The following is a 12708-nucleotide window of genomic DNA, read 5'->3' on the forward strand; positions in this document are numbered from 1 at the left end:
AAAAACCAGCCCCGAAAGAGGCGTACGCCACTTCCTACGCAAAAGTTGGGATTTATAAAAAACAAACTTGACGGGAAAATTTTCGCAACTTCACGCAAACTCTGACCCATGCGTACAATATATACTGTATATACCCATATACACATTTACATTAAATATTCCACTCTCATTAATGGAGATAAGCATTGAAATTACATAAATTTATTACGCAAAAGTTAAACCAAAATCATATGAATTTAGACATATTTGTAATGGATGCCCTTGATCACTTTTCCTCTTTTAATGACAGCAAGGAGTGCTATAGGTGCACAATAATTCATCTTTACACTAAACTGCAGATCTCATGTGATGATTAAAATATTTTTTTTTGCGAGAACAATGATCAATGACGCACTTACTTCGATATTATCACTGCTGGATTCGGTGGTCGAACGGTCCATTGAGATCAATGAAGAATGAGATCAACTCTATTCTAAAATATTTATCTGATAACTAGTATAAACAGTTTTGTTTTTATAAATATTTTGATATATTTATTCTAAAACATAAAAATGATATTTGATGATTTTTAGCAGTAAAAATCAATGTATGGCACAAATGGCATTTATAGTCCATATCTCATATTTCCTTAATCTCTTGTACGAGAGATAAATGATATCCAGATGAGGTTATGCATAGTAAAGCTAGGCGTTGTAAGCTCCATATATGGTGATTTTGGGGAGGAGACGGGGTGGAGATGCACGTACACACAATCTTCCCCTGACTAGGATTTATAGAGGGATTTTTGCACAGGTTCTGGCGTACGCATGGTTTTATAAATCTGAAAACTTTTGTACGTATGCAAAATCTAGCTTTTGTGCGTACGTACACTTTTAGGATGAAATCTACAGAGAGTTTTATAAATGAAGCCCCTGGTCAGGCTTGAATGTCATATCACACCAGGTTGGTGCGACTGGTCCTCTAGAGCCGTGGTTCCCAATCCTGGTCCTGGAGAACCTCCATTACTACTCATTTTTGATGGCTTTCTTATCTGACACACATAAGAAAGGTACACATTTGAGGTCATGGAGTCTTTACTAATGAGCTGATGAGTTGAATCAGGTGTGTTTTTTTAGGGAGACTTCTAAAATGTGCAATGTTGTATGGAGGTAGTTTGGTTTTCTTAAGTCAGAGATGCTGAAGCTAGCCTGGGTGACGGGCAATTATAAAATAATAAAAAATTATAATAATAAAAAATTATAAAAATTATACACTCCACAACATGACTGAAATCAACACTCCAAAAAAAAAAAAAACAGTCAGATTGCAGCAGTACTCAAATGATTGCTTGTTTTATATTGCTTGTTTTAATGAAAGCACACTTCCCGGAACGCCGATATGCCGGCTGCTTATATATCAAACCAAATAGTAGACTTTCTGCTTGGGTGACTCACGAAGCGCAGGATCATGAGAATCTTGCAATAGTTGAGATTGAGGTCAAACACAGGCACACAAGAGGATGAAGAACAGTACAAAGAAAAAAGCAATTAACACAGATGAATGACAATACAGTCTTATCATTAATTAATACTATAAATAAGCTTCTCCTTATATGTCCATGTTACACCATGAACCTTCCTCCTGATCCTCCTTTGTCACTGAACACACTCAGCTGAGTCTTCTTTATCACCAGTCCCATTCAGCGCAGTGTTCTACTTTGTCACCAGTCCCATCCATCACAACGTGTTCTTCATCGCCATCAGTCCTGTCCATCACTGAGCCTGTATCCTCACCATCCTCTTCCTCTCCTGCACTTTCCACTGAAGCCAGGCATTTCTTCAAGTTCCGCCTCTGCTGGTGCCCTTCAGCCCCTCAGCTCCACCATTAGCACTGCCATGCAGCCCTGATCTGCCTTGGGGCTTCTGGTCCCCAGCTCTGCCCAGGCTCAAGGAGTCCCAAGCTCCGCCTTGGTTCATCAACCAATGGGCTCCACCTGCGACTGTCATCCCTCTGGCTCCAATGGACTCCCTTGTCCTCCCGGCTCCATCCTGGTCAGTCATCGCTCAACCATCACCACAGATTTCTGGGATCTCCACTTTCTTCCATTCCTCCTACTTCCCTTAGGCTCAACCGTTGTCCTCACTTGCACCGTAGTCAACGCAGTCCTCCGACACACTGGCTACTCTGCAGCCGCTTGTCGCCAGAAATTTGCCTTGGTCTCCTGATCCTTCGGTGTCACATGGTCTCTCAATCCATCAGACGCCACCTGGGCCTCATCATCTTCCGGTTTCCACCTTGGCTCCTCCCTCGATCAGTTCCACCGTGGGTCATCTCCCTCATCTCCTGGGTCGCTCTAAATCTCATTGGCCATCCAATCCTTCATTGGTCCTTCCACCATCCACTTCTCCGTGGCTTCTCCCACTGTCATTGCCTCAACGGGTCATCCCTTCATCTACTCCTCCTTGGATTCTCTGGTCTCCTGTCCTTCACCATCCACTCTTCCACCTCTGGATCCACCTCATCAGTCAGTTTACGGTGCACCTTCCCGGAGGGAGGCATTATGTCGCAGTTATGTTCTGTTTCTTTGTGTTTTGGGTCTGGCTTAAATTTTGACAGGGTTTCTTAGTCTGTTTTATCATATTCACCTGTGTCCTCATTAACTCATTAGTTCCTTCTTATTTATACTCCCCGTTTAGTTCATTTCCTTTGTTTGAATGAATGAATGAATGAATGAGGCATTTATGTAGTGCTTTATTATATACTACTGTACACCCAAAGCACTTTACAATCATAAAAAGGGTATCTCTCACAGTACATCAGCACCAGTGCACTCACCACACACTAGCTATAGGTGGAGAGGAGAGAGATACAGCCAATTCAGTGGATGGGTATTATTTTTAGGAGGCCAACATTAATAAGGGCCAGTGGAGGGAATTTGGCCAGGACGCCAGGGTTACACACTCTTTATGAGAAGTCCAAGTGCCATTTTAATTACCACAGAGAGTCAGGACCTCAGTTTAATGTCTCATCCAAAGTATACGTAGAGTCCCTGTCACTATGCTGGGGTATTAGGACCAACACAGACTGCAGGGTAAGCACCCCCTGCTGGTCTCACTAACATCTCTTCCAGCAGCAACCTAGTCTTCCTAGAAGTTTTCCCATCCAGGTACTGACCAGGTTCAACCCTGCTTAGCTTCAGCATGCAACCAGTCTTGAGCTACTAGGTGATATGGCTTGAATCCATTTGTGTTATGGCTGTGATACTTACCTGCTTATATTTGGATCTACCTGTTGATATTATTAAATCTTATTTTGGAAACTTTACCTTCATCATCATCATCATCATCTCTACAACCCTTTTGTGACAACTGGTGCCTGTATACTAATGAGTGTCAATTAAGTATAAATGAGTGTGAATAAATAGGTTTAAGTCTTAAGGCAAGTAATTTCATAGTGACCATACTGACAATATCCTCAGGTGGCAATAGTCATATAGCTCGTATCTATCAAAGAAATCTCATTTAACTTCCTCATTCATCTAATCACAAAATATGCCACCTGCCACTTGCTCACAGGCACTGGAGTTCTGCATATAATAACCCGTCTTGTAAATGTCATGTGATTATTTACTCTGGATGAAAATGAATAGTCAGGAAACGACAACACTGATGGTAGCACAGGAATGTTCACAGTCCCAAGCCCTTCACACATGATTTTACTATCCTGAAATTTAATGTTAAAAATAAAACTTTCCATGCATTTTGTACTACAAAAGTTGTCATCTCTCAACAAAAGATCAACTGAGGATCTTGGCATTATTAATTCATCTGAGATGATTAGTGCACTTTTGATTGTTGTTTTTTTCTCTCTGACGTTTTACATTACAGCTAATGATTCTGACAAAAGCAGCATGTCAGCAACAAGCCAAGTAGGACAATATGGATTTACTGAGGAAAAAAGCGTACATTTTAAAAGTAAAAGCAACATGATGTATGGCATATTTCAGAGGCAGATTACAAAAGACAAGATGAAAGTGTGTCAATATTAGAACACATCGGTTTTTCATTTTTAACTGTGACATTTTAAAAACAATTATAAACAAGTGTAAAAATTTCACTTTCTTCTGTCAAAAACCCTCTTCAGGAGTATGTGCATCTTTAAAGGTGCTCAAACGTGTCACTACAACCAATGCACAAATGTGCATTTGATTGTTTTGGGATTTCCTTGCAAGCAGCTCTTTATTTTCTACAAGAATGTTCACTTTCAATTATCCATGCTTTACTTCATTCAGCTGAAAATAAATACGGTACCAGTCAAAAGTTGGGACACACCTACTCATTCTTTACTATTAATCTAAAATCAGACTGAAGTATGGGAATTATGTAGTGACCAAAAACTGTTATGTTGTCTAGATTCCAGCTCTGCGCACTATGTTCATTTTGTATTCTTCACTCTTAATTCAAACAATACTGAGGGAGTTCTCATATGTGCTGGACTCCTGGTGGCTGCTTTTCTTTCACTATCCTTTCTAACTCAACATTTCATTTTGCTTTTAACAAAAAAAAAAAAATAATAATAAAGTTTTAGTTTTGTAAAGAGATTCATAGATAGGCACAATTTATTGTTGTCTATAAAACTAATTTCAAGCAGTTAAGCAGAAGCCTTTAGATCAAAAGGTTTTTAAGATCATGAAAACATTTCTGTCAAGTGTGACACTGTCATTCTCGCTTAAAAACAAATTATTCTGTAAAAATTGTTCTGTAATACGCATATGTAATATTGCAATGGTTTGGATCTGTGCACAAGAAATCGATTATCGTTATAAATAATTATGAACTTGCAACGGGAGTAGTAAAACTGGCACATAAAATTGATAACATCTGATTGATATTGTAGTAAATTTGAAGCAAACACTGGTTCCATGTCAAAGTTTCCCCCTCCATACAGTCAAACATACAACAAACAATTGGCATTACTAATGGAACAACATTTTTCTCTATACATCTCATACAAAAATAAAAAAAATGTCATTGTTCCAATCGCTCTCTTTTTTTTTCCTTCTTTGACTCCATATTGCACAGAGGTAGTGGCTATTAAGGTAAATGGGAGGTGACCTAAAAATTGAGACGGCATCTTCTTGTTAAAAAAAAAAAAAAAAAGTATCTTTTGTTGTTGTTGTGATGTTTTGTTGTAACCAGAGGAATTGTAAAAGAACAAACTATATAATACTGCAATCACATACAAAAGTAGTCCTTCATTTTGTACATTTTATACAGTGTTAACACTTAATCATTGATTTTCTTTCTGTTTTTTCTTCTTTTTCTCTTTTTCCTCAAAAAGGCAAATGGTATTTTCCATGTATGGACCAAACTGATGGGACAGTCTAAGCCAGGGGGTCCACCAGGGGCTCCTCATCGCCCCGTGATAGCAGCTCCTTCTTCTCATCTGTACTGGCCAGGGAATTGCGGCTGTTGTGAGCCCCCATGTACAGAGTAGCATACACAGGATTCGTGAAGTTGGTCGGCTACAAAAGAAAAAGTTGGAAATATATGGGATCAGGCCGATTCTTTAGCTCAAAGACCACAGCTGGGCTCACCAAACATGATCAGCATTTTAAGGCATTATATCCACACTCTTGACAGAAAGATTATTCCAAATAATATGCTGCCTTCAAAGACACCTTAAAAAAGGAAAGTAGCTGTCTATGTAGGCAGTAGTGCTCTTTTGTCTTTGTATGAAGGTAATTATGCGATTCATTTTGCCGAAAAGTATTGCTACAATAATAAAAAGTAATTTTCAAATGTCACTGTATTCCTAAGTTGTCCATGTAATGTTTTGTAATGCAAATAGTTCATTGCTGCCATTAAATGGCCCAAATACGCTACCATTCAAAAGTTTGGGGTTAATCACCCAGGCTGCATGATTCTTCAGAAATCATTCTAATATGCTGATTTGCTGCTCAAAAAACATTTCTGATTATTATCAATGTTGAAAATAGTTGTGCTGCCAAATATTTTTGTGGATTCTTTGATGAAAAGAAAGTTCAAAAGAGCAGCCTTTATTTACAACAGAAATCTTTTGAAACATTATAAATATGAATACTGTCATTTATCATCAATTGAATGTGTCCTTGCTAAATAAAAGTATGAATTTCTTGATAAAAGAAATAAAACAAACACAAAAATCTCTATAGAGAAATATAATTGGGATTTCAACTTCCAGAACCCAATCATTACAATAACTGTGGCTGTAAGAAAATCTAATTTTAGGAAATGGATGAATAGAATTTTACGTTTTTTTTTTTTTTGTTTGCTCTTCTAGACTTGTTTTAGAGTAGTGAAATAAAACATGGGCATCTTTCAGAATATATGCAATTTGCTGTCATCTTACCTTGTCAGGATCCAGTGTGAAGTCAGCATCCAACAATTCTCCAACGTCGTCATCTTGTTCTCCTTCATAAATTTTATAGGCTGGGTTTCCAATCTCAACATTCATAGCGCCATTTGTCATTCTCTGATGCTGAAAGCCTTTGGCTCTGCAGATACACAATACACAGTTTTTATTCACAGGAAATGAGGTTGAGTTCAGTATTACACTGTACAAAGCAGCAGAGGGAGAAATACAGCCACAACACAGAGGGATGCCACTAACAGTCACTGGAACAACCTAAAATGAAGCACCACCATCATAAACCCAGCATTTACCAAAATACATAATATATGTGTATAATCTTTTTGCCTGTAACCACAATTTTAAATCAAGCAACTTGATAAATGATTAGAAAATTATTATCCTTTATTAAGGTACAAGTACAAAAGTATGTGTATAAACAAGGTTGGGCTGCATCCTCAAAACACAAATTTTATGACATTTAGACATTTATGTCCCTCCTTTGAATGTCCATTTCACCAAAACTTCAAAAACAGTTCATAAAGACACTGTAAAAGTTTGAGCTTTAATTTACCATATTTGATGTGCTAAATAAATGCAGTATGTGTGTTGATCAATGTTTATGTAAATAAAAATCTAAATTAAATCTGTTTATCATGTAAAGCAATCGTATGGATATGGATTAATTGTACAATCTCTACGTTTGGAAGCTTAAAAGTTTGATTGTGTGGACTTTCATTGGAGGGACAGAAATCTCACAGGTTTCAGTAAAAATATCTTCATTTTTGTTTCAACTATGACTAAAAGTCTTATGGGATTACGGGTGAGTAAATGATTTTAGGTGAACTAACCCTGTAATATACGTTAGTTCAATTAAATTCAACTGATGTCTGGTCACAGGCGCATATTTATTGATGTATTCAACTGTAGCTTTACATGTGGTTCGTTCAGCAAAAAACAAAAAAAGTAAATGATATATATTTTTTTTAAAGTCTTCGAAACTAAAGTGTTATGCAAATGTCAAGTCCAGTTTTAAACAAAGCAGCTTTACAGTAATAAACAGGACGATCAGTGTCAGTGTCACAAATTGAACAGTGTCACCAGAATAAAACATTTCCTGATAATTTACTCACCCCCATGTCATATAAGATGTTTGTCTTTCTTTCTTCAGTCCAAAAAAAATTAAGGTTTTTTTAAGAAAACATTCCAGGACTTTTCTCCATAGAGTGGACTTCAATGGGGATCTTTTTCAATGGGATGTTTATTTTTTAGAAAATGACCGATGGTTTTGCTTGATAAGACCCTTATTCCTCAGCGGGGATCATGTAGAGCCCTTTAAAGCTGCACTGAAACTGCAATTTGGACCTTCAGCCCATTGATCCCCATTGAAGCCCATATGGAGAAAAATTCTGGAATGTTTTCCTCAAAAACCTTAATTTCTTTTCGACTGAATAAAGAAAGACATGAACATCTTGGATGACATGGGGGTGAGTAAATTATCAGGACATTTTTATTCTGGAAGTGAACGAATCCTGTGAAGTGAAGGCTATCAAATGGCCACATTATCTTGATAAACACTGGGTTTTGAACATGGCACATGCTCAACAGATGCAGTCCTGCTGAGTACCGATCGTAGATAAACATACGGTATTACAGCGGGACCGGTATGGCTCTGTTGAAAACAATACGACAGGTTCTCACAGTCTAACACAATCGGATCTATTTCTTTGTTCTCGGTAACAGATTACCACCTTCTCATCTGAACAAGGCACAAACCACTTGTAGGGTTTAGTCAGGTGGTTTGAGAGAGGTATGACAGAAAGAGATCGGGTGAGACCATGAAGACAACAAGAACACTTGGACCACAATTCTCCAAACCAGCGAGAAAGATGGACAGAATGGGAGAGAGACAAAATAAAGACATAATGGACAAAGACCGTTACCGCGGTCGTTTGGAGCGGGATTTGCCAAGCCTACGGAAAAGAGCAGATGGTTTACCAAGAAAGAAGGAGAGAAAAGAGGTGTTTTGGGATGGGAAGTTGCTTATATTTCAAATTCTGAACAGTACAGCACTTTAGAGAGAAGTACAGAAGTACAATTTTATATAAATCCTCACCCTCTCATTCTTTTTCTGTACCATAATACCGCTCCTCCAATCAGCAACACCAGCAGTATCAGTAAAACCAATGGAATAACTATTGAAGCTGTTCCTAACAGAAACAGATGTTATTATAACAAGTATTATAAAGACTTCGGGGAATATAGCTGTGGAATTCAAAAATGGACTTACGGCCACTGGATTCAGCATTTACATTGGAAGCAGGATTCTCACAGCGATGACCCTCCCATCCCAGAGGACATCTATACGAAGAAACAGAGGAATTGGAGGATGAAATGGCAGGATATAATGTGGTCCCCACACCAAGCTTTTTAACCCACCTGCAGACATCAACTATGTGAGTTATGCCTGGTGAGCTGGAAAAGAATAAGGGCCTTAGCATCGACCCTTGTGGTACTCCAGTGGCAAAGGTGCATATGGTAAGCAATAAGAACCTGTCCAGTTTACAAGATGAGACATGTTGTACAGGTAGCATACAAACCACTAAAACACTAACAGAGAATGCCAGTCTCTGCTGGTCTAGAAGTCAAAACTCTGTGATTGATAGTGTCAGACAGACTGATGAATAGAAATAGCATACAGTATGTTACAACATTCTAGCCAATGATTTGCTACAAAAACTTGACTGAAGAATGGAAAGCAGCATCAACAAAATGACTAGTTTTGTAGACTGACTGACAGAGGACAAGCAGCACAGCTTCAGTCACGACTGGAAGAAATGAGGTTTCATATATCAAAAGTCTGGAAATTGGTTTTCTTGTTGGAGTATTGGGATTATGCATGCTATCTTCATCTGAAGGAACCGTGTAGATTGAAATTCATTTGGTGGTGAGTGGTAGAGTATATGATTGCGTATTCAAGTGGTACTATTGAATATGTTTAGGTTATATGACTTGCAGCACTGTTACCATTAACTAAAACTAAAACTATTAGAAATTGTTTTCAGTAACTAAAATAAAGCTGAAAAAATTAAAAATTAGCGTTTAATTAACTAAAATTACTCAAACTAAAATTGAAATAAAAATAAAGGCAAACTAGAAATATATAAAAAAATAATTAATAATTACTGTAATAATAATATATAAATATGACTGCTTACTTGCACTGTGGGAGGTTTGTGGCACTAAGAGAGCACTGCCCGTTAGCACAGTATCCATCACATGTATAACAGCTTGGCTGGATTCTGTCACCTGTACACCTATAACACATAGTGAACATATGTACATCAGTAATATAAAAAACACAATACAAACAAACAAAAAAAGAATTATGAGTCAGTGCTGACAGCCTTGTCGGCAGCACGCCGACATACAGTGCCGTTGCGCTACGGGCATCCCAAGTTTGAATCCAGGCTCAGGGACATTTCCCGATCCCGCCCCCCTCTTTCTCTCCCATGTCGCTTCCTGTCAACTCTGATCTGTCCTACACTCTTAAAAATAAAGGTGCTTCACAATGCCATAGAAGGACCTTTTTGCCTAAATGGTTCCATAAAGAACCTTTAACATCTGAAGAATCTTTCTGTTTCACAAAAGGTTCTTTGTGGCGAATAAGGTTCTTCAGATTATAAAAAGGTAAGCAAGAGATGGTTCTTTAAAAAACCTTCGACTGAATGGTTCTTTGTGAAACCAAAAATGGTTCTTCTATGTCATCGCTTGGAGAACCTTTTGAAGCACCTTTATTTTTAAGAGTGTATCATAATAAAGTGAAAATCACCAAAAAAAAGAAAGAAAAAAAAAGAAATATGAACAGTAAAGTTGCCAACCATCAAGGTGCGTCTCAGGAGAGAACAACACTCCTGCAGTGCAAAAACAGGTGTTGTTTTTAACCACTGTGAAATGCCATTGTCTCAATATGGCAGGAGAGGGTTTGAAAAGTAAGAGGATAACGTCAGCTCCAGATGTTCCAGTGGTAACTCAGCATCAAATCGATATCCCTTTTGGGCATGTGCAGTGTATTATATATGGAATGAATGGGGCTAATTTTATTTTATTAGTCGGTTAGTTGCGGGAAAAAAAATCCACATTGGCGAAGTCACGCAGTCCTTAACGGTCAGATCGTTAATGGCTGGTCTATGTGGTAACACAGTACTCAGGCAGGACATCCAAATGATCGCCTATCATTCATCGAAAAAATGTTAGAAGCAGCAACTTTACATGGCCGCTCAATCAAATGTTAAACTAAAAAATGTGCGCTGTTCAAGTGTCTGTGCGGAGTGTGGAAGCTGAACAGCACTCACTGCAGGACAGATGGAGGCGCTCACTTGCTCTTAAAATACTCCGTCATTTTTGGTCATACAGATAAGAGTAATACATCTTTCGAATCTGTAAAGACTCAACATTTATTTGTGTGCACTCACAATAACAACAAATCATTGTGCTTTTGTAAAATGATGAAAGCAATCAGGATGCGCTTTCTGTCATCTGTGAACTTGAGTGTGAAACTCCAAAACTCTGCTTGCCTTAGAGACATGAAAAACATATCTATAGAGAGTGAAATGTCTACTTTCAAATTAGCCAATTAAAATGAAAAACAATATTCTCAGATTATGTAATCCGTATGAAACATGCATACAGGCGCACCCACTACTGTGGAGATGACGAGTCAGTGTCGCCGACTTCAAGAAATTATTAATGTTAATGCAGCCTCCTTACTGTTTTTCCCTGACACATTCATAAATATTACTTCTGCCGGTGTGCTGTGGCAAGCTTTAAGCACACTTGAGAGTTTATTAGGCTAAGTAGGCAGTTAAAGGCTCATACTTATGATTTAAATGGTTTATTAATAAACGTGCGATTAGTCGACTAATGCTTCAAATGAACAACTACAAGTCGACCAGAAAAAGCTTTGGTCGAAGGCAGTCCTAAATTTTTGCACTTCTAGATCTATCATCCTGAGTCAAAATTTATTGTTTTTTGAATAAATGCCTAAGGTCTGTGTCATGGTCTGGGTCATGGTCATAAATGCCTAAGGTCTGTGTCATGAATAATAAGGTCTGTGTAAAGATATTTTCAGAATTGTATGCTATGTAATACCTCACTTGAAATTTAAACCTTACGTGTCTTAAAAAAGACGGTTGTTAACAAGTGTCTAAACAAGACTACAGAGGTTGTCAGGGACATGCAAACCCATGTACTCACTAGTCAGTTTCACAGCCTTGTTGTGTTTACATTCACACTCCCAAACTTTCAGGGAAATTGTTTTTTAAATACTGAAGCTTATTGATGGTAATGTTGAAGTCACGTGACTGTGGTGTGGTTCATTTAAATGACTTCTGGCAATTACATTTAGCCTTCAAAATGAAAAACAAGTTGTGTTCATTTGTAAAGATTATAATGATGAATAAAACATGTAAGAATCATTTGACCAACTGTTATATAGCCATTAAGGCGTGATTATAAAGGGCTTCAAGATTGGCCACACAATAGCCATTTCCCATAGCAAGATGTTGAACGAGCCAATTGAAAGAGAATCGAGATTAAGAAAGTAAATAGATCAATTTTAATTCTATGTAGCCCTAACATTTGTATATGTGTACTAGAGCATGAGATTGTGTACCTGCATGTAACGTCTCCATGCGGCTGGTAGATGTTGGTGGGAATACACTTTCCATCACGGCAGTAGTGACACTTGTCCACATCACAGTTGTTGCCGATGAAGCGTGGAGGGCAGCGGCATTGTCTCGACCCATCACTCGACTGCATACACGTCCCTCCATGATCACAGAATCCATCACATGTCCCTGTTAGAGAAGAGGACACTGATTAACATCCCACTTCATCTCAGTTAGTTTCTTCATCATGGCTTGAAGATCACCTTTAGACCCTGTTCACACCTCATATGCTATTGCATCCCGGCACACGAAGAAGGGCCCTATTCACCTTTTTAATTATCCAATGTGTGGGTTTAAAATTAAATACTTGTCCAATGGAAATGACTGAAATGGAAAGACTTAAACAATGACAAATTTTTTTCAGTAGTACTTACGATATTGGCACTGGTCTCCCAGGAAGTCTGCAGGGCAGCTGCAGGTGGGCTGGTTTCCACGATTAACTGTGCAGTTTCCTCCATTCTTACAGTAGTTCTCGCATGTGCGCTGGTTACAGTTGGGTCCTGTGAAGCCTGCCAGACAACGGCAAGTCGGAGCTCCTGAAAACATTATAAGACAAGTTATTTTTGTTTTATTATTGTTATTATAACATAATAATACTTTTGCACGTCAA

The 12708-nt window shown here is 38.1% G+C and overlaps 1 protein-coding gene across 9 annotated transcripts in view; it reads right to left on the reverse strand.

Annotated features, from left to right (window-relative positions):
• Positions 1-3904: 3904 nt before the first annotated feature.
• lrp1aa (low density lipoprotein receptor-related protein 1Aa) overlaps positions 3905-12708 on the reverse strand; it is a 181307-nt gene continuing 172503 nt past the window's right edge. For 4 of the 9 annotated variants that reach the window (XM_058790826.1, XM_058790825.1, XM_058790824.1 and 1 more), the window contains exons 83-90: positions 12473-12634; positions 12044-12227; positions 9588-9686; positions 8660-8730; positions 8486-8579; positions 8313-8342; positions 6370-6514; positions 3905-5503 (exon numbers count right to left, since the gene is read on the reverse strand). In XM_058790826.1, the coding sequence (XP_058646809.1) occupies positions 5363-5503; positions 6370-6514; positions 8313-8342; positions 8486-8579; positions 8660-8730; positions 9588-9686; positions 12044-12227; positions 12473-12634 (926 nt within the window). In that variant the 3' untranslated portion in view covers positions 3905-5362. The remainder of the gene's footprint in view (positions 5504-6369; positions 6515-8312; positions 8343-8485; positions 8580-8659; positions 8731-9587; positions 9687-12043; positions 12228-12472; positions 12635-12708) is intronic. The other 5 variants (XM_058790831.1, XM_058790829.1, XM_058790828.1 and 2 more) reach the window with 3 other exon arrangements.

The sequence above is a fragment of the Onychostoma macrolepis genome, chromosome 11 (genome assembly GCF_012432095.1).
Source record: "Onychostoma macrolepis isolate SWU-2019 chromosome 11, ASM1243209v1, whole genome shotgun sequence".
NCBI classification, from domain to species: domain Eukaryota; kingdom Metazoa; phylum Chordata; class Actinopteri; order Cypriniformes; family Cyprinidae; genus Onychostoma; species Onychostoma macrolepis.